At 32.6% G+C, this 25,042-nt stretch overlaps 4 protein-coding genes across 4 annotated transcripts; all 4 read right to left on the bottom strand.

The window, feature by feature from the left end:
* Positions 1-5,460: 5,460 nt before the first annotated feature.
* On the bottom strand, positions 5,461-8,146 carry LOC8266821 (disease resistance protein TAO1). The gene is made up of 3 exons (XM_048375843.1): positions 7,825-8,146; positions 6,577-7,755; positions 5,461-6,489 (listed from the first exon to the last, which is right to left on the bottom strand). The coding sequence occupies exons 1-3, from the start codon at positions 8,113-8,115 to the stop codon at positions 5,824-5,826; spliced, it is 2,136 nt and encodes a 711-aa protein (XP_048231800.1). The 5' UTR covers positions 8,116-8,146; the 3' UTR covers positions 5,461-5,823.
* Positions 8,147-8,233: 87 nt separating this feature from the next.
* LOC125370299 (disease resistance protein RPV1-like) lies at positions 8,234-10,207 on the bottom strand. Its single transcript, XM_048375313.1, has 3 exons — positions 9,637-10,207; positions 9,026-9,379; positions 8,234-8,939 (listed from the first exon to the last, which is right to left on the bottom strand). Exons 1-3 carry the CDS (start codon positions 10,107-10,109, stop codon positions 8,234-8,236), a joined length of 1,533 nt encoding a protein of 510 aa, XP_048231270.1. The 5' UTR covers positions 10,110-10,207.
* A 7,110-nt stretch (positions 10,208-17,317) lies between these two features.
* On the bottom strand, positions 17,318-21,953 carry LOC8266826 (disease resistance protein RPV1). Its single transcript, XM_048375842.1, has 5 exons — positions 21,317-21,953; positions 19,944-21,036; positions 19,473-19,820; positions 18,198-19,400; positions 17,318-18,124 (listed from the first exon to the last, which is right to left on the bottom strand). Exons 1-5 carry the CDS (start codon positions 21,787-21,789, stop codon positions 17,540-17,542), a joined length of 3,702 nt encoding a protein of 1,233 aa, XP_048231799.1. The 5' UTR covers positions 21,790-21,953; the 3' UTR covers positions 17,318-17,539.
* A 1,155-nt stretch (positions 21,954-23,108) lies between these two features.
* LOC125370298 (probable WRKY transcription factor 19) lies at positions 23,109-24,856 on the bottom strand. The gene is made up of 2 exons (XM_048375312.1): positions 24,441-24,856; positions 23,109-23,849 (listed from the first exon to the last, which is right to left on the bottom strand). The coding sequence occupies exons 1-2, from the start codon at positions 24,741-24,743 to the stop codon at positions 23,109-23,111; spliced, it is 1,044 nt and encodes a 347-aa protein (XP_048231269.1). The 5' UTR covers positions 24,744-24,856.
* Between the last annotated feature and the right edge of the window lie 186 nt (positions 24,857-25,042).

Raw genomic sequence — 25,042 nt, 5'->3', positions numbered from 1 at the left:
TGGACCTTACCTCTAGTCTGATCACTGGTCTTAGCCTTTCAGCTCTCTTAATCCAACAGGTCTGGCGCCCAGAGAGCAAGCTCGATCAGGGACCTTACCGGGCAAGTCCTAATCTTCATTTCTTAAAAATTTTATCTATTTTTTTCACTCTCGAATTTATACTGGTACACTCATCAAACTAATATTCTACTGCCGTCCCATTCCATGTCATCATGCAATATTAAAATTGATGATAAAGAAAGGATATATAAAAGTAATAATTAAAAAGCATCATGCATATGAATAATAATTAAATGAATAATTAAAGTTGCAATTAAATAATTACAATAGCAAATCAAATTTTTATGCATGACATGTACATAAGCGATATATGACTTTAACTCACAGATTTGACGACCTCCAAGCTCTGCTCTAGTGCCTTGGTTGGAGCGAGCCGAACAGACGGATTATCTAATCACGGAAAATAATTTATCAATAACGCTGAACAATTTACAATTGACCCTAGGTCTAAATTCTTAGGACTGACTCTCTAACAATCTCGACTCGGGTAAATTCTACTGAAAATTCGGCAGAACCTCCCCTACAACACGGACATTTATCTCCCGTAAAACGAGTTGAGGACCTGCCAGAAAATATTTTAAATATCTAACAATTCAAAACAACAGGAGTCGGGTCCCCAGACTTTATTATTTTCCCGACTCTGCCATACAGCACAAAACACGAGGGCAGGCAAACCAACAACCAATTATTTTTCACTTACAAATATTATTAAATACTCAACATAAAACAATAAGCATAAATTAAATCAAAGAATTCTTAAATTAACGGGTCGAAAAAAATTATCAAGACACTTGATCGCTCGGTCGACTCGCCTCCGGCCGCCGGAGTCCAATCGACGATCCGAGCACACCATCGGACTCGAAACGATGCGCTGATGACGATCTCTGCTTCCGATTTTTTGATCCGACCCTTGATCATCCGGAAAGATTTGCGGACGATCTCGGCCGTCGATTTGCAAACGGAGTCCGATCGCCAAGAAAATGGTGCCATTGCGAAGCTTGAGCTGAGCTGAGTCGGGATACGTCCTCGGATCTTCCATCCTCTGCCGGAGCTCGCCGGAAAAGTTGAAAAATGCTGGCTGCCACCACTTCGCCAGAACTCCCTCCTTCGGCCACTAAAACCGACCCCGCCACCGCCAAAAAGTAGCTCTTGCCGAGAGGAACCGATCGCCACCGAGATCGGCCGACAAGGCCACCGGAAAAGCATCCTAAGCCGCTATTTTTTCATCGCCTCTTCGGACAACAACGAGCCACTTCTTCTCTCTCCCCGACACTCCCTTCTCTTTTCTTCTTCTCCATATCGACTTTAGGCTCCTAAACTTTCCTTTCTTACAATTTGGTCCCTCAACTTTTTTAATTACTTATAATTTTATCCTGCAAAATTTCAATTTAACCTTAAACTTCTTTTTAGCCTTTCAATTAAGCTCTTAACCATTTAATTTGGGCCAACATATTTATTTATAAAAATACCAAACATACAAATTTCCATTAAAATTCCATATTAATGAAATTATATTTTTAATCCTCATCCAAAAATAATTTTCCAATTTAGTCCTAACACACAATTAATTTAAATATTCAATTTGCTAAATATTTTCCAACTTAAAATTTAATACCACTAGTAATTAAAATATCAATTTTTCCAAAATTGCCTTTATAAAAACAACATTTACAAATTCTTCCTCTATATATAATTTTATTTATATAAATTCTAATTTGAGGAAAAATTGAATAACCAACAATATAATTTATTTCTCAAATAATTTACTTAATTAATTCTTAAAAACCCAAACTAATAGGATATAGAAAATAGTCCTTTTATTTATCTAGCATTAAAATTCCATTTAATTAATTCCAATTAAACCAAATAGAAATAAAGTTAAAATTATATTGAATAAAAACTAATTTATTAATAACTATTAATATTAACATTATTAAATGAAAATTTTCGGGTATTACATAAGGTCATCAACATATAAGCATACAACAAGTATTTTCCCATACTGCCAACTTTGGTATACAGTGTATGCTCATAAGGATATTTAACAAAATCTTGTTTAACAAAATAGGAAACAATATGACTATACCAAGCTCTAGGTGCTTATTTTAGTCCGTATAATGCCCTTTTTAATTTATATACCTTATGTTCATGACCTTACTTCACATATCCGAGAGGTTGATCAATGTAAACTTCTTCTTTCAAGTCTCTATGCAAAAATGCTAACTTAACATCAAGTTGATAGATGGACCAAGAATTCTGAGCTGCAATTGATAGAACCAGCCGACCAATGTCAAGTCTTGCAACTGGTGCAAAAACCTCTTAATAATCCATACTACATTCTTGTTTGTACCCTTTTTCAACAAGACGGGCCTTGAACTTATCAACTTTCCCATTCTCATTCAATTTTTGTCTTATAAACCCACTTCACACCAATAGTTTTCTGATCCTTTGGTAGATCAACCAGCTCCCATATGTGGTTCTTTTCTATAGCTTCAATTTCTACATCCATTGCCTCTCTCCATTTTGATTATTTTACAACATCTTCAAAGAGCACAAGATTACAATTTAAAAGTAAAGCAAAATATGTAAGCGGATCCTCACCTTAAGTATTAATTTATGCTATCTCATAATCTTGCATCCATGCAGGTCTCTTACTAATACGTTTAGTCTCATGTTATTCACATGTAGCAGTGTCTATTGAACCTGCATTTGGTGAATTTTCAAGTGAGGAGGCAATTGTAATTTGTGGGGATTGCTCATCCGCTTCTTTAGTTTCAACATCCAAAATGATTGGAGTAGGCTGTTGCTCACTCCAATTCCAAGTGCTTTCTTAATTGAAAATCACATCTCTGCTGGTCACTATCTTCTTTGTAAATACGTTAAACAATTTATATGCCTTGGACACTTCATTTACACCAAGAAAGATACTTTTCACCTTTTTCATCCAGCTTCTTTCTTTTTACATCAGGAACATGTGCATAAGCAATGCAACCAAATACTATGAAGTGATCTACTGCTGGTTTTCGTCCATTCCATGCCTCCTCGGGTGTCATTGTTTTGAACATAAAAAGTGGGATATATGTTCAATACATAAATACTCCAATTTATTGCCTCTGGCCAAAAAATCTTTAATATTTTCCCTTTTGCAAGCAAGTTCCTCACTATATTAAGGACGGTTCTATTTTTTCTCTCTGACACACTATTCTGTGCAGTGTGTAAGAGATTGTGAGTTCTCTACGAATACCTTTATTATCATATAACTCTTCAAATTCTTTTGAGCAATATTCTCCTTCGCGATCAGTATGAAGAGTTTTAATACTTTTTTCTGATTCATTTTCAATATGAGCATCCACTAAAAGCTTCTCACTTTTCTTGTAAAAGTAGACCCAAGTTTTCTGACTAAAATCATCAGTGAAAGTAATTATATATCTTTTACCTCCATTAGGTGATGGATTAATGGGTCTGTATATATCAAAATGAACCAGCTCAAGAACATTTTTTGCTTTCCATAACTTTTCTTGAGGAAATTGAGAATGATGTTGCTTACTAACAGCACATTCTTCACAGACTTGAGAAGTAGAAGGAACATCAATTTAAGGAAGACCTATTACCATATTTTTTTGATGAAGAGTCTTTAATCTACCGAAATTCAAGTGGCCGTAATGAAAATGCCAAAGCCAGGTAGGATCTTTTACTTTAGTCTTTAAGCATGGCTTAGCACTTTCAATTTTCAATGGAAATAACTGTTTGGACTCATCTGAACTACAACATTGGCTCCTCTTAAGGATTATATATCTCATATGCACCATTTTGAATGGTTATAACGTAGCCTTTTTCTTGCATTTGTCCAGCACTTAGCAAATTACTTCTTAAATCAAGAACATAAAGAACATTAGAAATAGTCTCTATAAAACCATTCTTGGTTCTAATGTTAATGTCACCTTTTCCCATTATATTAACAGTAGAACTATTATCACCAAAGTCAATTGTAGATCGAAAGTCTTTATCTAAATAAGAGAAAAGAAACTTACTTCCACACATGTGGTTACTGCAGCTTGTATCCACATACCATACATCTAATTCTAGTTTCTCAAGAACATGGTTAGCCATTAACAAGGTCTCTACTTCAGCCTTCTCTGCAAAATTGGATTTCTCTTATTTACCTTTGTCATTAGGTAGTTTGGTATAACATTCAGAACGATAATGCCCAAACTTATGACATCTAAAATATTCTACTTTGGATTTGTCATATCCTCTCCCTTTATTTTGATTATAATCAGTTCTAGAATCCTGATGTTGTCCGCCTCCATCACGGTTGCCGCAACCTCTTGTTCCTTTAACTCTACCTCTTCCTCTTCCTCTTGAAAATAAGGATTCAGGAAAGGTAGAAGCCTTTAAAGCATGTTCCTCTGTGCTCACATCTCTGTTCATCTTTTGTTCATGAACTAATAAAGAGCTTTGAAGTTTACCAAGTGATAATGCATCTATATCCTTTGATTCTTCGATTGAGCAAACAACTTAGTCATATTTAAGAGCCAAAGAATGCAGAATCTTCTTAACAATAACAACATCGTCCATCTTCTCACCATGAAACCGCATTTTGTTCCCAATGCCCATAGTCCTTGCAGAATAATTGGTAACTGATTAGTTATCATGCATTTGCAAAGTCTCAAATTCCATTCTTAATGCTTAGAGTTGTGCCCGCTTTACTCTTGAGGAGCCTTGATACTTCTTCTTCGTTGAGTCCCAAATATTCCTGAAAGTATCTTTGCAAAGAATAGTTTTCAGAATAGATCGATCAATGGTTTGGAACAAATAATTTTTAACTTTTAAATCTTTTAACTTTAATCCTTCTTGCTCTGCAACACCAGCTTCAGGATCTGCTAATCTTAATTCAACAATCTTTCAGTATTCTATAGACCTTAAGAAATTCTCCATCAATATACTCCAATGGTTGTAATGACCATTAAATCGTGGAATAACTAGTTGTATATAACTTTTAGAAGACATGATGCAAAATAGAAAAATAAATAAAGCTGCTGCTCTTTTTTTTTTTTAATAACCAGGCTCTGATACCACTGTTAACAATAAAAGATAGAGTGAAGAAAGATTAGTTTTTAAATATGCAATTACAACAGCTAGAAGTATCAAAATAACAGGCCTAAATAGTAGCAACAATGAGCTGCAACTATGAGTTGTGCCTAAAAATCAGCTCCAAGTAAAAAATAAACTAAAGAACAAGTCAACCAATACTAACAACCTAGCATTGATTCTAGAGATGTGCAGTTGGTCATGAATAAGGTTTGTAGCGCATATGGAAGATCAGATAAACATTTAAGTCTCTTGCAGTTCCTTAGAGCGAGGAATTGTCACATAGGAAGTTGTATGATGCTGGTAGGCAACCTCTCCAAATTTTATGGCAGAATTAAACAACAGAAAAAGAAAAAATCAAAACATTTGATTAAATCTCAATGCTTAAAAGAGTATGGGTTATCAAATTAAGACTCCAGCTATGTTTTGGGAATATATATATCTCTATATGTATATTTATTAAAAGCAAAAAATGGAAAGGTTCAATGTTACTCTGAGAATAAGAATGAAAATTTAAAAAAATAAAAAGAAATTTGTATGTCTTACAACTGTTGCTATTTGCACAATTAAGATTTTCCAATGCAATTTCGTTATTCTTTAGTGTGCAACTGCTGAGAAATGTGCGTGAAATATTGAATCCACAATATTTAAGCAAAAGCTTCTCAGTTATCCTTACACACGTTTTATCAATCCACAATTCACTTGTTCTTCCTCCTCTTCCTCCTCTTCCTCTTCCTCTTCCTCTTCCTCTTCCTCCTTGATTTCGAAATCGTTGAAACTGCAATGTGGCAAAAGAGATTCGCTTGGTGTGTCGCTGTCTATAAAGGAAGGGAGGTTAATGTCATTATCATCATACAACACATGAACTCCACACTTGATTACCACTGCACTAGAGCTTATTACACCTTCTTGGTCTTCATATTCGTCTTCATAACCGAATTCATATAATAAGGTAGGGTAAAATTCAAATGAGGCCCTTTTGTAACTGTATTTAGAGTAGATTGGCTTTACTGTTGAAAACCAAGTGATAGTCTGTTCTGATCCGAACATTTGGTCAGTTTTATTTAGATCCCTACCATATGATTCGAAACAAAGGGAACGTCCAGACTCGGCTGTCAATCTGCATTTACATATCATAACTGGGACTGCACGAGAAGGGCAATCTTTCAATACAGCAACAGCGCAAAAGACGAGAACCATGAAGTCCCATGGATCCAGTCTCAATGAGAATGGCACAGTTGACCCACTGTTATTTTGATACCTCATTCTTTGAGGCAGTTCACCTCCATCGACACGATACATAGCGGAGTACTCAAAAACACTTCTGTTCCCCCATTTCTGTAATAAGAAAAATATTTAATCAGGACTCATGGAGCGACAGATAGAGAGAGAGAGAGAGAGAGAGAGAGAGAGAGAGAGAGAGACCTGAAATTGTTTTAAAGTAGAGAGTTTCAGCTGTGGCAATAAACTTTCAAGTCTCCGTAGCATATTATCTACAAAGTTTCTCCACTCATTCTGATCCAGACTCTCGCAATTACTTGCATCAAGCGTCCATAACGAATCCAAATTTCCTTTTGTGACTGATGTTAGTATTGATTCCCGAGATGTACAATTGGTCAAATCTAAATGTTGTAGAGCTGGCGGAAGATCAGGTAAATATTTAAGTCTCTCGCAGTTCCTTAAATAGAGCATTCGTAACTTAGAGAATTCTTTGATGGTGGTAGGCAGCCTCTCCAAATTATTTCCCTCTAAAAGTAGCTTCTCCAATGAAACTAAAGAGGAAATACCGTCGGGAATTTCTTCCATACCACAATCCTCAAGAGAAAGAACTTCTAGACGGGATAAACCTGTGAAAGGAGGCAATTTTAATCCTTCGCATCCTCGGCAATCTAATTCAACAAGTTTGCTCAATCTATTGGTAGCGCCTTTATACCACTTTCGCTTGCAAAAAATCCCCTTCAGAGATTCTAAATTCCCAAAGTTCTCTGGTAATCCATTGAGAAGTTGACACATAGATATAACAAGGACTTCAAGAGACGTCAAATTGACAATGCCATCTGGAAGGTTCATTAGTTTTGAGCATCCAATCATATAAAGACGTTTCAGACACTTCAATTCGCCTATATTGTTTGGAAGACTTGCCAGTTCCGAGCATCCAGTAAGATTAAGACGTTCGAGACATTTCAACTCACCAATACTGCTCGGAACACTTTCCAGCCTTGTGCATCCATCCAAAGACAAAAGAGTGAGTGAAATGCGACGCCCAATTGACGAGGGAACTTTTTCTATTGAAGTTCCATTCAAATTAAGATGCTGTATACTCTTTGTAAGTTTTGGAAAATCTGTGATTCTTGAGCAACCTTCAAGAGAAAGGAAATTAAGTCTTCTCAACTTAATGGTGCTTGAAATCTTGAAGAGATTTTTGCAATTTCCAAGATCCATATGTGAAAGGTTGCTGTCATATGGAATAGATGAGGAAATCTCAACCAAAGTGGTGCAGCCTCTTAAACGTAAAACCTCAAGTTTTTGGAGTTCAGACAAGTCTGGAATTTTGATTAGCTCCACAGAGTAGCTGAGGTCCAAAACTTTCAAATTTTCAAGACACTGCAATGGTAAATGACGTGTTAAGAATACATGACCACATTCAAATTTTACAAAGCTACTAAAGCATACCTGATCTCTGTTGCAAAGTTGTTGAACATGGCTACGTATCAAATGAAGCTGAACAAGATTATCTGGGCAAAAGTTCAAGGGCAGAGATGTTAAAGGGTATTTATGCCAATACAGATATCTTAACTCATCTGGTAAGAAACTGAACCCTTTGGACAGGGATATATTGCATATTTTGCAGGCAGCATATAGTTCTTGTCGGTGGTCATAAGGACTATAGAATTTGAGGAATTTAAGTTTGCTCATCCTCTCAAATGCCGTAGAACTTAATTCCATATCTCTACTCTTGGACATGTCTAGAGATATGCTTTCAACTGATATATTTCTCCCCTAATAGGAAAAGAAAAAGGATAGCAAAGAATTAATTGGGTAAAATCTATATGAAAAATATTAAATGAAAACACTTAAGTTACTATAGCAATTGAGGTTTAAAAAGAGTGCCAATGCATTTGGTTCTTACTAAATCTTTTGTCAATACACGATCGATATCTTGAGGAATCCACAACCTGCTTCTCTTTTCAGGACTCTTGACGCATTCTTGACGAACAATATCTCTGCCCATTTGTTGGAGCAAATCATGCATTCCTATCTTCTTGTCCCAAATTGTGATGAGAGACTTGTCATAAAGACTTCTGATTCCAGTTATCGCAGAACGACCAAAACTGCTCAAGATACTTTCAACTTCATCTTTCTCTTCCCACCTGAAAGAACATGCTATATCAAGAAATATTTCTTTCTCGTCCTCGTCCAAATTATCAAAATTTATTCTCAGTATGTTTTGAATTTTCTTATCAGAAATACCCTCCAGTTTTTTTAAGTGGTCACTCCATTCTTCTATATTCTTATCATATAAGTTGGAACCCAAAACTTTAAGAGCTAATGGGTTGCCTTGTCCATAATCTACTGACGTCCTCGCCACTCCCATGAATGCTTTTGGAGGAGGATTTCCTTTAAAAGCATGCAAGATAAAGAGTTTAAAAGCATCATCAAAATTCAATTCTTTAACTTCATATATCTCGGCACCTGCGTTCTTGAGAATTTGTTTATCTCTGCTTGTCATAATAATTCTACTCCCTCGACCATAAATATCATGAGCCCTACCAAAAAATCTATTTGCTCTGAATCATTCACATCGTCAAGAACAATGAGAACCTTTTTCCGTATTATCCATTTTCTAATGGAAGAGGAGGATATTTTGATAGGCATCCCAAGATCTGAATATTCTTTTCCTAATAGTTTGGAAAGAAGTTCATGTTGTAATGAATCTAATGTGCTTTTTTCTAATTTTTCTCTCACATTTGCAACAAAATATGAACTGTGAAATTGAGATAAAATCCGTTCAAATATTTTGCTAGCGAGAGTTGTTTTTCCTATACCTCCCATTCCCCATATTCCTAAAATGCGAACATCTTTTGATTCAAGGCATAACATTTGTTCAATATCCTTGATACGTGAATTAATTCCAACTAAACCATCATCACAATGATCATAAGAAAATGCTTGATTTAATTTCTCCCAAACATGATTGACAATTTCTTCGATTAGTTTTGACTCCGGCCTAATTACATAAAAGAAAAAAAAAAAGAACATGTTGAAAGTAATCAGGAGGCGGAAACAAGTAATGAAAAAAAATACAGCACCTTAAAAGATTTTTCTCTTGAATTTATAGAGATAAATTTACTGGTTCACCTACCAACTATGAAATCGAATATAGTGAATGCATGACTTAACTGTTGAGCTGAAACAAAAGTTGAAATAATAAGATTTAGTGAAGAAGTACGTATTTTGAAAATGAAAGGGAAAAAATAAACTTACTTGGTATTCCATGAAACGAATCCTGCCATCGCAGCTATTTTCTTCAAAGCATGGCTCCAGTTCTCGACTAAGCAATTCTCGAATTCTTTTCGATGGTTCATAAGTGCATTGCCATAGCTGCCTGTCAATTCCTGCACCTCAGTTGGATCTATTTCATAGAAGACAGGCAGTACTACTTGACCCTTCTCTTTATTACACTGAAGTATTGTCACGAGCTCATCCAAACACCATGCAGAACATGCATAATTTTTCGAAAAAATAACAACTGAAACATATGATTCTTTGATTGTTTGCGAGAGGGTATCTGAGATCTGTTCTCCTCTGTCAAGATTTTCATCCTTGAAGGTGATAATGTGTTTTTCACTTAAAGCTTTGAAGAGATGACTAACAAAACCATTACGGGTATCTAGACCTCTAAAACTAAGAAACACATCATATTTCCGTTGAGGAGGAGTGGAGGAAGTAGAAGCCATAGTACCTGAATAACAAGTGAATTACTGCGACGGTTTTCTGTGTAGCAATGGAGGATAAAGATAAGAAGAAGAGGAAGATATCAATCTATCATTTGCAATACAATATCACCGCAAGAAATTTTATACTGCTGAAAGGAAATTTTTTTAAGTTAAAGGTGTCTTTTGGTTGATGTCAAAAAGGACTCGTCCTTCTAATCAAAATTCATCTCTTATTATTTGATTCCTTTTCCTCTTTTCTTGTTTTTACACCTTCTAAACTAACTGTTTGATGAAGAATTTTGGGACCTTTTTTCTTCCTATTTTCTATTGATTCTACGACATTTGGCATTCATTGCTAATCATGCTTTTGTTTTATCTATTCATTTATTTATTTATCTTTTGTGCGGAACAATGTAAATCATGGTTGCATATGCACTTGTCACGTTTATTTTGATATAATAAAATAGTATGTAGTGGTTGAAGCTTTTATAGTTGCAGTGGTGATGGTGGCGAGTTCCAAAAGATTTAAAAAAGAAAAAAGGAAGAAGAAAGGGAAAAGAAGGGAAGCAGGAGTGGCTAGTTGGAATTTGAGTAGGTTAGTCCGTACATGTTTTTAGGACTCTTTCAAGCCAATCTAAATTTTCATTCAGTGCTAAAGTGGAAGTAGAGAAAATGCCAGTTCCAGAAAAGCAAATGATGAATTGATGACGATGATGATGATCTTATACAGCATTCTGATATTCATATTGATAAGACAGCATTTCTGATCAAAAGAAAATAAACCAGAAAGAAAAATAAAAGAAATCCCGAAAAAGCCATGTGTAAAATGCCAATTTCCTGAATCACACTCGTCATAATTTTCTGAACAACACAATACCGCGTCTTGCCGATGTTAGAGATCAAGAAAATGGATAAAATGCCAATTTACCTCTTGAACTGAAATTAAAGTGCATTTAGTTTAAAATTTAATTTTTTAATCAATTTATCCAACAACTTGGTAAAAGTAATCAATTCAACTCAATCAATAGATTTTCTTCATATATTGAACTTATACGAAATATCAAATTATATAGAAATGGATTTTTATTGAGTTAAGTAAAATTATTTAATTTTAACATAATTTTATTCATATTATTTAATAAAAATAATTAGATAATATTTTTAATTAATATTTCTAAAAATTAAATATTATTATTGAACTCATATAAAATTATTCTTTTACAAAAATAGAATAAGATATTATATTTTAGCAATATTTAATTTTAATTTCGAATAAAAATAATAATGTAATTAGTATGTGACTCAGTTTAAAAATAATAACATGATTAGAAGGCAATAACATAGTGCTAAGATTGTCACACCACACAATGGGAGGATGAGATAATAGAACATGCAACTGAGTTAATAAGACTTTATCCAAGTAATCTCCGTAATATTCTACCTCTATACTGGATCTTGAAACTACACTTTGTTTCTTTGAAGTCCAAAAAAATCAAATTTGGACTAAGAAAAACACAATTTCCTAAGGTAAACCTCCTCTCATCTAGTTCAGAAGCCCAAACAACATCATGAAAACTAACCGAAGACAGATAAGAGGACTTACACAAATGTAAACTATACTGAAATATGCCTTGAAGGTATCTGAAGATGTGTATTACAGATTGCCAATAAACTTCACCAGGATTCTACATGAACTAGCAGACTTTATTGACACTGAAAGCTGTTTAGGTCTAGTAATAGTGGCATACTGTAAAGCCCCAACTGTACTTCTATAAAGCTTAGTATCTTCAAATGGAACACCACCATAAGCACTTAATTTGAGACCACTAGTCATTGGAGCATAAAGACCTTTATAGGACAACATCTTGGTTTTCTAAAGCAGGTCAGTAATGTACACTACAAGAAATTTTCAGTAAATGGACGAAACTTTTTATCGCTAAATTTTACTATTTATTAACGAAATATTAAGAAATTTTACTTCTTTAATTTACTAACAAAATACTGATAGATTATCGATAAAGATTTACAGATAGATTTTTTTCGTTGCTAAATAAGGCGCTACAGAATGGCGCCACCTATTAGTGACACTTTACCGACAAAAAACGGATTATCGATATTTTTTACCGACAAAAAATCTCGTCGCTAAATTAAGCGCCTAAATATGCCGCCACCATTAATGATAGAAATTTATGTTGCTAAGGTGAAATAATTTCATTTTTTTATTTTTAATATTTACTGAAGGATTATATCCGTCGATAAATTAAAACTAATAATTATTATTCTAAAAAAATTTGGAGGGAATTTCCCTCCAAATTTTTGTAAAATTTTTCATTTTTCATTTTTCTAAATATTTTCGTCTGTAAATAAAAATATTGGAGGGGAATTTCCTTTCAAAAAATTTTATTAAATTTTTGAGAAAAAATTAATAACCATGGAATTTCGGTCGGTAAATCGTCGGTATTTTTTGTTATAGAGGAAATTTTCCCTCCAAATTTTCAATTCCATTAATAAACCATCGGCAAAAAAAATTATAAAAGGTATCCTCCTCCTTTTCTTATCACTTTTCCTTGTATCTTATATTTTTCCTTCTCACTTTCTATCTTTCTTTTAGACTCACTTTCTCTCTTTTTCACTTATTTTATTTCTTTTTCTTATTTATTTTTTTATAATTTATTAATTATTATGTAGTGCCATATTTTTTTCTTATTCTTTTCTTTTTTTATTTTTCTTCTTAAATTTCTCCAAATTCATCAATAAAACAAAAGTATTAAGTTTATTTAAATTTTTGTATATTTAGCTTTTTATGTTTTTGTTTATTTTTTAATATTTATATATCTTTATCTTAGTTTTATTAATGTGGCTTGAAAAAGAATTACTAAAACTTTTAGTTTTAATTTTTAACTTTTAAGGTTTTTCTTGCATATTTTTTCTTCCATCACTAAATTTTTTAAATCTCATATATACTTCCTCTTTCCTTTTCTAGTTTTTTTATTTTTTAATTTTGATGCTCAATTTATTTACTTTAGTTTAAAAATATAATTTTAATTTATTAAGTATTAATCATTTTGAATACTTTTTTATGCTTATTAATTTCTTAATGATCTCTTATATAACCTATTTTTTAATCTTTATGTCTATTATAAAAATTTTAATTTAAAATATTTTAAATTTTTAAAAAATATTCAGAACTTATTGATGGATTATTGACGATTTTGGAATTCTTTAAAAAAGGTTAAATAAAAATTACCAACAGATTACCACGGTTTTTTAATTTTATAAAAATCTTAAAATTTTACTGACAGATAAGCGATTAATTTTTTAATTATTTTAAAAAATATTTAAAAATTATCGATGGTTTACTGATGGATTACCGAAAAATATCTGTCGCTAATTATTTTTTTTTTAAAAGAACTTACAATCATTTTACCGACAACTAAATTACGATATACCGGCGAAAATTCGGTCGATAATTATCGATGGTTTGCTTTTCAGTGGGTGAATATTTTACCGATAATAAAATTACCAATGATTGCGGTTGTTGGTAATCTATCAGTAAATAGAAATACCAACGAATTTATTGAGTTTACTAACGTAAAAAATTCTATCAGTAAACTGTTAATTCTTTTGTAGTTGTACTTTGTTTGAGACAAATGAAAACCTTCAGTGGTATGAGAAGCTTGAATTTGTAGGAAGTAGTTGATAGCCCCCAAATCTTTCAAGGAAAAGGCAAACTTGAGCTGAGATACAAGAACATCAAGAATTAATAAAGAACTGCTAGTAACAAGAATGTCATCAACATAGACCAGAATGTATGTAACATGATCAGGAGTAGATCGAATGAATAAGGATTGATCAGATTTTTTGTTGAGGCAAACCCAAGACTGAGAAGAGCAGTTTGTAACCGAATGAAAACCTTAACTGGATTGAAGCTTTCTGTAAGATCATAGCAAACTTGTTGATAAAAGCCTTTGGCAAAAAGCCTGGCTTTGTACTTCGCAATTGAGCCATCTGGATTTTCTTTCACTTGAAATACCCACTTACAGCTAATAGGCTTTCTGTCAAGAGGCAAAGAAACCAAGGACCAAGTAATTTCTTAAAAGAGCTTAATACTCTTCAAGCATAGCCTATCTCTACTTTGGGTTAGTAAGTGCTTTTGCAACATTTTAGGAATAGAAATAGAGGCAATAAAAACCTTTTTGGTTTGAAGATACCAGCCTTAGACCTTGTAGTCATAGTGTGAGTATTAGTAGGAGGAACAATTGTGAGTACTGGCAATGAAGCTGAATCTGGTGCAGGAGCACAAACTGGTAAATTTTGTAGAACGAACAACATGAACAACAACATCCAGGGCAAACTTACCTGGTTAAAGCATTAGTACCAAAGGATATAGAAGCAAAATTAACATTAGATACAGAACTAGATTTATCCATATTACACACAGGCTTGTCACAAGGAGAAGAAAAGAGAGAATGAGGAAGTATAAGAGGAGCAGCTTTTGGTAAAGAATAATTGAGTAAAACAGAAGAGGTATTAGATGTAAAAGAAGAAGAGACTGCAACAGGAAAGAATTGCTCATTAACAATTATATTTCGAGAGATATAAGTTCTGCCATAATAAAAAAGATATTTATATCCTTTGTGATTAAGACTAACTATACTTCAAGAATGTACATTGTATATTGAAGCTTAGGCTTGTTACGAGGCCTCAAGTTAGGATAGCAAGTACAACCAAACACTTTTAGAAATGTGTAATTGAGTTGGACTTGAAAGAGAACCTCAAAAAGACATTTACCATTAAGATTTTGTGTGGGTAATCTATTTGTGAGGTAAGCAATAGTTCTAAAAGCTTCATCCCAATATTTTTTGGGTAGAAGCTTGAGACAACAAAGCTAAACAACGTTCAAAAATGGTTATGTGTTTTCTCTCTAGTAGTCCATTTTGAGCTTGAGTATGGGGACAAGACATTCTGTAAATGATCCTATTTTCATCAAGAAAAGACTTGAAAGCTCTAAACTCACCACCCCAGTCTGTTTGTAAGGCTTTAATTTTGGTGTCTAATTGTAACTCAACCATTGTCTTAAATTAACAGAAATTAAGAAAGGCATCAGACTTATTTCTAAGCATATACTCCTAACACCCACCATCATGATCATCACTTTTCTATTTATGCTATTTCTAAGCATATACTCCTAACCCCCACCATCATCATCATAACTTTTCTATTTATGCTAATCTCATATTTATGTTACTATATTTTTTTTTAACATCGTTGTACTTTTATTTCAATATATCAACCATCTTTAATTTTATCTTTATTGAATTAAGTCTTTTTAATACAAACCAAATGCATCTATCATACATATCGTTAAAGTAAAAATTAGATTTTTTTTAATAAAAAAAAAATAGAAAAATTAGTTGCCAATATTCATCCTATTTCAGCAAATTTGGCTAATTTTACTGAATGCTAAAATTATAATTAATGTTGACGTATGATCCTAATTTTATTGCTCTCGCATTGACATTACTATTTTCATTGTTTTGATTTTCCCTTTTGCAAAAAAACAGATGGGCACCTTCCTTCCATTTTTTTACTTTTTTCAGCTTCTTCTTCTTTGTTCAGATCCTTAAGAAGAAGAAGGAGTTGGATATTTTAGTCAATTAGCACCATTATTGTTACTTAAAACGCCACAATTAGCATGGCAAGTTATTTATTCTAAATAGGTCCATTAGCGCCTGGTCAAGTCAATCATAAGACTAAAACAATCAAAAGTATTCAATTAGAGACAAATTTAAAATCCATACACTTGAGCAAATAAAAAGCAACTATAAATATTGAAAAATTAAGATATTATTTTCAATCTTTTTTAATATTGTAACCCATTTATATTTATATCTGATGGTTTGTTTATATCATAAATTTTTTTAAATTTTTTTAGAAAAAAGTACAAAACATTAACCAAAAAATTCTTAGATACACTAAGTTTACCACATCATTCATATACACAACCAATTGCATATTGAGATTTTATCGATTGTTGCATTTTGTATTGGTTGATTTTTAATCATAGGTGGTTAGAAGTAATAAATTAATCAACCAATATAAATACAATACTTATAAATAATCTACACGTCAACATTCAATTCAAATTGTCTACCAATTACAAGTCTATCTAAAATTTTTTCAAGGTAACATTATAGTTTGCTTTATAACACAAAAGAATATATCTTAAATTTATGTGATGTGGTACAAATTTATCTTTAGCTTATATAAAGGATTTTAAGAGGTTTCATATTGCAAATGCCATCTCAAATATTTAATAGTTTTAAGTATTTATTTATTAAGAAAAAGATCTCGGAAACACTTCAACTCACCGATATTATTCGGAAAACTTGCCAATTCTGAGCGTCTTTAAGATTAAAATGTTTGAGATATTTCAACTAACCAATACTGCTTGGAAGACTCATCAGCCTTGTTCATTTTACCAATAACAATCTACAGAGTGAATTGCAACACCGAATTGACGAAGGAACTGGTTCTATTACAGTTTCATCTAAAATAAAATGTCTTACATTATGTGATTTTTTTAAAATTTTTGAGCAACCTTTAAGTCCTTTATTTAGGTTTGTTCTAAAGGAGTGAAAGGCCTCATGAGCTATGAGGACATTGTCATGTAGATATTCCTGTTGGAGATAAAAGTATATTGGTTGATAAATTTCTAAAATTTTTAACACAAACTTATAACTCAAGTCACATTAATGAATTCCTTGTATTTTTATTAATTTAACCGACAATTATATAAATCATACATATTAAAATACCACAATTATATTATAACGCTCTACCCAAATTAATTCTAACTATCTAATTTTTCATCTTTTTCTTTCTTGAATGATGGAGTCTAACAACACAAAAATATAATTACTGATTGCAAACAATAATTTTAATATATTTATGTTGATATCGATAAGTGGTAGACGTAGCCAAGAAGAACAAATTCATAAAAAAGAATAAAAAAGTAATTCCATCACGGGCGGTGTCTTATAAATAATTTTTTTATAAATATATAAAAAATTTATTTGATATATAATTATTTAATATAATTTTAATTTTTAAAATTAACTTTGCCAGTGTTAAATATGCTAACCGCGTAATGAGCAAGTAAGATTAATAGTTGAATTGTAATGTAAGGATCCAAAGCTACTCTCCCCTAAATTTTTTTTTTTAAAAAAAAAAAGATAAAACTTTCCTTCTCTGCTCACAATTCCAAGCCATGTGGAAAGGGAAAATATGTTTGTATTGTTACATATATTTGATGCCTTACATTTGTTGCTAATTGAACATTTAACCAAGTGCAATTGGAAATGTTCTTCTTGAGTACTGTGCAACTGCTGAAAGGTACTTGAAAATGTTAAGAAGCTTCTCAGTCCCATTGATCAAAATCAACAATTCGCTTATTCTTCCTCTCCCTCATCCTCCTCGATTTCGATATTCTCTGGCATTCTCCAGTAGGAAGACCTCCATACCCAAGGTAATTTCGATAAAGAGATGTCATTGTCAGTGTCATTGTCATCATACAATAGATGAACTCCACACTTGGTTACCACCGCACTGGAGCTTACACATGTTTGGCCTTTATGGTAGAATACAGGGTGAAATTCAAATGAGGCCTTATTGAAACGGTATCCGGAGTAGCTGAAATGAACTGCTGAATGCCAAAAGAAACTGTATTCTGATCCCAACACCTCTTCGCCTACATCTCTTTTTTCTCCTTTTGATTGGAAACAAAGGGAATGCCTAGACTCGGCCACAAATTTACATTTACATTCCACAAATTCGAAATCACGAGAATAGCAACCTTGGAATGTAACAGTGGCGCAGAAGGAGAGAAACATGAAGTCATGTGGTTCCGGTCTCAATGACAATAGCAAAGATGACCCACTGTTATTTTGATACCTCATTCTTTGCGGTAGCTCACCTCCAGCACCACGAAACCCAGCATTGAATCTGTAAACTTTCACATTGCATTGACCCCTTTCCTGTAACAAGAAAAATATCATGGCTCGTGATTTCATAACAACAAGAAGAAGATCTAGAAAGATAGAGAGAGACCTGAAAAGTACGGTGGTGGGTTTCTTTTAAAATAGTATGGCGTTTCAGCTGTGGCAATATACTACCAAGTCTCTGCAGCATATCATCCATAATCTTTTTGCACTCATTCTGATTCAAACTCACGCAATTCCAAGTGTCAAGCCAGCACAAGGAATCCGTATTTGCTTTAGTGGGTGATGTTAGCATTGATTCCAGAGATGTGCAGTTGGTCATGACTAAAGTTTGTAGAGCAGATGGAAGATGAGATAAACATTTAAGTCTCTTACAGTTCCTTAGAGCGAGGAATTGTAACATAGAAAGTTGTCTGATGCTGGTAGGCAACGTCTCCAAATTATTTCCACCTAAATTTAAGCTCCCCAATGAAACTAAAGAGGAAATGTCTGAAATTTCTGTCATGCCACAGTCCTCTAGAGAAAGCTGTTGTAGATGGGATAAACCTGTGAAAGGAGGCAATAATAATCCTTTGCAACCATCGCAAAATAAATGACAAAGTTTGCTCAATCCATTGATAGACCACGGTAGCGCTTTTATACCACTTTTAATTACATAAAGTGCCTCTAGAGATTCTAAATTCCCCAAGTTCTCTGGTAATCCACTGAGACGTTGACACTTACTTAACCATAGATTTCTAAGAGACTTCAAATTGCAAATATCATCTGGAAGATCCATTAGTCTTGAGCATTCATCAAGAGAAAGATCTTCGAGACACTTCAAATCACCAATATTGTTTGGAAGACTTGCCAGTTCTAAGCATCCCCTAAGATAAAGCTGTTTTAGACATTTCAACTCACCAATACTGCTCGGAAGACTGTCCAGCCTTGTGCATCTTACCAATGACAATACAGTGAGTGAAGTGCAACGCCCAATTGATGGGGGAACTTGTTCTATTGAAGTTCTATTTAAAATAAGACTTCTTATATTCCTTGAGACTTTCGGGAACTCTGTGATTTTTGAGCAACCTTCAAGAGAAAGAAAATTAAGATTTTTCAAATGAAGGGTGCTTGAAAACCTACAGAGATTTTCGCAATTTCCAAGATCCATGTGTGAAAGCTTACTGCCATATGGAACAGACGAGGAAATCTCAACCAAACCTGTGCAACCTCTCAAACGTAACACCTCAAGTTTTGGGAGTTTAAACAAGTCCGGAATTTTGATTAGATCCGCAGAGTAGCTGAGGTCCATAACTTTCAAATTTTCAAAACTCTGCAATGGTAAATGAGATGATAAGAATACATGATGAGCACATCCAAACTTTACAAAGATACTAAAGCATACCTGATCGCTGTTGCAAAGTTGTTGAACATGGCTATGCCTCAAATGAAGTTGAACAAGATTGTCAGGGCAAAAACTCAAGGGCAAAGATTTTGAAGGGTATTCGTACCAATATAGATATCTTAGCCCATTTGGTAGGAAACTGAGCTCTTCAGACAGGGATATTTTAGTTCTTTTGCAGGGATGGCAAACTTTGTTTTGTTGATAATAAGAAAAGCCTGGTTCCAAACAAGTAGTGTGCAATCTGAGGAATTTAAGTTTGCTCATTTCCTCAAATGCGGCGGGACTTAGTTCTATATCTCTAATTTGGGACATGTCGAGAGATATGCTTTCAACTGAAATATTTTTCCCCTAATTAAAAGGAAAAAAGAAAGCAATAATTAATTGGGCAAATCTATATGAAATATTAAATGAAAACACACGAGTTACTAGAAATTGAATTTTAAAAAGAATAGCAACGCATTCGATTCTTACTAAATCATTTGTCAGTAGATGGTAGATATCTTGAGGATTCCACAACCTGCTCCTTTTTCTAGGATCTTTGACGCCTTCTTGACGAACAATATCTCTGCCCATTTGTTGGAGTAAATCATGCATTTCTATCTTTTCGTTCGAAACTGTGATGAGAGACTTGTCCTGAAGAATTCTGATTCCAGTTATTGCAGAACGACCAAAACTGCTCAAGATACTTTCAACTTCATTTTTATCCTCCGACTTAAAGAAACATGCAATATCAAGAAATATTTCCTTTTCGTCCTCGTCCAAATCATCAAAACTTATTCTCAGTACATTTTGAATTTTCTTATCAGAAATACCCTCCAACTTTTTTAAGTGATCTCTCCATTCTTTTATATTTTTATCGCATAAGGTGGAACCCAAAACTTTAAGAGCTAATGGAATGCCTTGTCCATACTCTACTGCCATCCTTGTCACTTCCATTAGTGCTTCTGCAGGAGGATTTTCTTTAAAAGCATGCAAGATAAAGAGCTGAAAAGCATTATGATAATTCAGCTTTTTAACTTCATATATCTCGGCACCTCCATTCTTGAGAATTTGTTTATCTCTACTTGTCATAATAATTCTACTCCCTGGACTATAAATATCACGAGCCCCTACTAAAAACTTTGTTTGCTCTGAATCATTCACATCGTCAAGAACAATGAGAACCTTTTTCCGCGTTATCCATTTTCTAATGAAAGAAGAGGATAGTTTTATAGGCATGCCAAGATATTCTTTCCCTAATAGTTTGGTAAGAATTTCTTGCTGTAAACTATCTAATGTGCTTTTTTCTAATTTTTCCCTCACATTTGCAACAAAACATATCCTCTCAAATTGAGATGAAATCTGATCAAATATTTTGCTAGCAATAGTTGTTTTTCCAATACCACCCATTCCCCATATTCCTAAAATGCGCACATCTTTTGACTCAAGGCATAATATTAATTCAATATCTTTGATTCGTGAATTAATTCCAACTAAACCATCATCATAATGATAATAAGAAAATGTTTGATTTAATCTCTCCCATATGTGATCGACAATTTCCTCGATTAGTTTTGACTCCGGCCTAATTACATAAAAAGAAAAAGAGAAAAAAAAAAAGACATGTCAAAAATAACCAGGAGAAAAGTAATTGAAAAAATATAAAATGTTAACAATTTTTCTCTTGAATTTATAGGGATAAATCAACTAGTTCACTCTACCAACTATGACATCGAAAATATTAAATGCATGTTTTAAATATTGAATTAAAAAAAGTTAAAACAATAATATCCATAGTCAACATTTTACTCAGTGAAAAAGTAATTCTTTTGAAAATGAATGGGAAAAAATAAAAGAAAACTCACTTCATATTCCGTGAAACAAATCCTGCCATTCCAGCTATTTCCTTCAAAGCATGGCTCCAGCTCTCGACTAAGCAATCTTCGAATTCTTTTCGATGGTTCATAAGGGCATCGGCATAGCTCCCTGTCAATTCTTGCACCTCAGTTGGATCTATTTCATAAAAAACAGGCAGTACTACTTGTCCCTTCTCTTTGTTACACTGAAGTATTTTCACGAGCTCATCCAAACACCATGGAGAATCTACATAATTTTTCGACAAAATAACAACTAAAACATATGATTCTTCGATTGTTCGCGAGAGGGTATCAGAGATCTGTTCTCCTCTATCCAGATTTTCATCCTTGAAGGCGATAATTTGTTTTTCCCTTAAAGCTTTGAAGAGATGACTAAGAAAACCATTACGGGTATCTAGACCTCTAAAACTAAGGAACACATCATATTTCCATTGAGGAGGAGTGGAGGAGGTAGAAGCCATAGTACCTGAATAACAAGTGAATTATGTGATAGTTTTCTATGTAGTAATGGAGGATAAAGATAAGAAGAAGAGAAATAATTCTAGTGGTTGGCAAGGATTTTGTCCTGGGTAGGAAGGTTCATTTATTCAATGTGTAGTGGAAAGACATTTTCTTTTCCAACTTTTCTTCCTCAACTAAATCTTTATAGCAAAACTTATATTTAATCTTTATGCATCAAATGTGCTGTTAAATAAATTATTTTTAATTTAAATATTAAGCTTTTATATTTATTTTTTTGCTGCTGAGTCTAACCAAATACTTACTACCAAAGTTAGGAAGAAGTGTAAGAAATTAGAGGTCAATGGGATGAGTAAGGAGTATACATTAATATATTTGGTGTTTAATCAACACTTTTCTTAGTTAATATTTTCCTTTCAGTTTAATTAGAGTGATCTACATGTGCAGTGAATTATATATTTAAATAATAAGCTAAATAAAATTAGATATAGATGAAAGTTCCAATTTAGTTATATGTTAGATATTTTTCTTAGTGGTTCATATTTAAACAAGTATAGCCTATATTTAATTCATAATTATTTCAATTAATAAATTAAATGTTAATATCCTATTTGGTCAATAAGGAGATATTTTTGAAAGGAAATTTCTATGATTACTTCAAAACCATAATTTGTTTCAAACAACCAAGTAATTAAGTTTATTTAAATATAACTTGTAATTATAGGTAAAGTAACCAATATAGTAATAACAATTTATACACTTATAATGTAATACCCGAATTTAATTTAATGCTATCTTCTTATAATATAGCTAAATAGTTAAATAATAAGTAAGTGTATCAAGTGAAGAATATTAAATTAAATACAATATGATTTATTAGGATCAGTTTTAAAAATGAGTAGTAATAATATGTAAAATAATTAGTGAGTAATAGGATTATAATTAGATGAAGAAGGACCTAAAAATTATATGCGAGGGACATTACGATGAAGATTCTAGAATTAGTATACTAGAGAGATAATGTAAGCGGGTATTAAGGATATTTACATTAAATATTATTTACTTTTTGAGGTTTGGTCTAAGCTAGTTATTATATTATTTTATTATATTAAAACTTTTTAAATTTTAATAAAAGTAACTATTATTTTATTCATTTAATCGAAAGACTAAATTAATAATTTAAAATTATATTTTGATTTTTAATATATTATTAAATTTTAAATTTATCCATAATTAATTCTATTATTAAATTAAAATAAAATTTTATTTTTATCATAAGTTAATTTTAGTGTTTAATTAAAATAATTAATTTAATATTCTATTACTTGATGTTCTCTGGTAATCCATTGAGAAGTTGACACATAGATATAACAAGGACTTCAAGAGACGTCAAATTGACAATGCCATCTGGAAGGTTCATTAGTTTTGAGCATTTATTCATATCAAGACGGTTCAGACACTTCAATTTGCATATATTGTTTGGAAGACTTGCCAGTTCCGAGCATCCACGAAGATTAAGATGTTCGAGACATTTCAACTCACCAATACTACACGGAAGACTTTCCAGCCTTGTGCATCCTTCCAATGACAAAAGAGTGAGTGAAGTGTGACGCCCAATTGACGAGGGAACTTGTTCTATTGAAGTTCCATTTAAAATAAGATGCCTTATACCCTGTGTAACTTTTGGAAACTCTGTGATTCCTGAGCAACCTTCAAGAGAAAGGAAATTAAGTCTTTTCAACTTAAAGGTGCTTGAAATCTTTAAGAGATTTTTGCAATTTCCAAGATCCATATGTGAAAGGTTGCTGTCATATGGAATAGATGAGTAAATCTCAACCAAACTGGTGCAGTGTCTCAAACGTAAAACCTCAAGTTTTGAGAGTTCAGACAAGTCTGGAATTTTGATTAGCTCCACAGAGTCGCTGAGGTCCAAAACTTTCAAATTTTCAAGACACTGCAATGGTGAATGACGTGTTAAGAATACACGACCACATTCGAAGTTGAGATAATTATATTCTTTGGTGTTTAAATTTGTAAAAAAAATAGCAATTAAGTGGTTGAACTTTTAAAACTAACAATTAAGCCTAATTACTTATAAAAAAATAACAAAATAGTGTTTTTAATAAGTTAAATTATAAATATCAATGTAAATCTTTTAAAATGTTTAATGAAATAAAAAAAATTAAAAGACATGTATTCAAGATGAGTTGTAAAAACAATAAAATGATAAACTTGTCCATCATATATAAACGTGTTTTTACCGAGTCATTGGAATTTTATAGCAAAATAAATATTAGAATTCATGAATTAGGGATTAAAAATTAAGACTACTAAATTAAGGATTAATATTTATCTAGTCATTAGAATTTTATAGTGCAATAAATATTAGCTAGAATTCATGAATTGGGGATTGAAAATTAAGACTACTAAATTAAGGTTTAATAGAGGTTAGAAAAAGTTACTTATGCAAGATAAAATTTATTCTAAGGCTATATCAATAAATAATCCACTTTAGTTTTTTAGGTGTTCAATAATTTTTGCTCTCTCATCTATATCTGTAAAAATTTAAAAAAAATCTACATGTTAGGTTGTCGCACTCAATTATTAATTTTAAAAATTCAACTGCTCGATTATCATTTTAACAAGTCAAGACACTAAAACATACCTGATCTCTGTTGCAAAGTTGTTGAACATGGCTACCTATCAAATGAAGCTGAACAAGATTGTCTGGGCAAAAGTTCAAGGGCAGAGATGTTAAAGGGTATTTATCCCAATACAGATATCTTAGCTCATCTGGTAAGAAACTGAGCCCTTTGGACAGAGATATATTGCATATTTTACGGGCAGCATGTAGTTCTTGTTGGTGGCCATAAGGACTGTAGAATTCGAGGAATTTAAGTTTGTTCATCCTCTTAAATGCCGTAGAACTTAGTTCCATATCTCTACTGTCGGACATGTCTAGAGATATGCTTTCAACTGATATACTTCTCCCCTAATAGGAAAAGAAAAAGATAGCAAGGAATTAATTGGGCAAAATCTGTATGAAAAATATTAAATGAAAACACAGAAGTTAGCTTAGTAATTGAAGTCTAGAGAGAGTAGCAATGCATTTAGTTCTTACCAAATCTTTTGTTAGTACACGGTAGATATCTTGAGGAATCCACAACCTGCTTCTTTTCTCAGGATTCTTGACACATTCTTGACGAACAATATCTCTACCCATTTGTTGGAGCAAATCATGCATTTCTATCTTCT

This window comes from Ricinus communis, chromosome 6 (genome assembly GCF_019578655.1).
Source record: "Ricinus communis isolate WT05 ecotype wild-type chromosome 6, ASM1957865v1, whole genome shotgun sequence".
NCBI lineage: Eukaryota > Viridiplantae > Streptophyta > Magnoliopsida > Malpighiales > Euphorbiaceae > Ricinus > Ricinus communis.
Note: the sequence above shows the minus strand (reverse complement) of the source record. Positions and strands in the feature narration are given on the sequence as shown.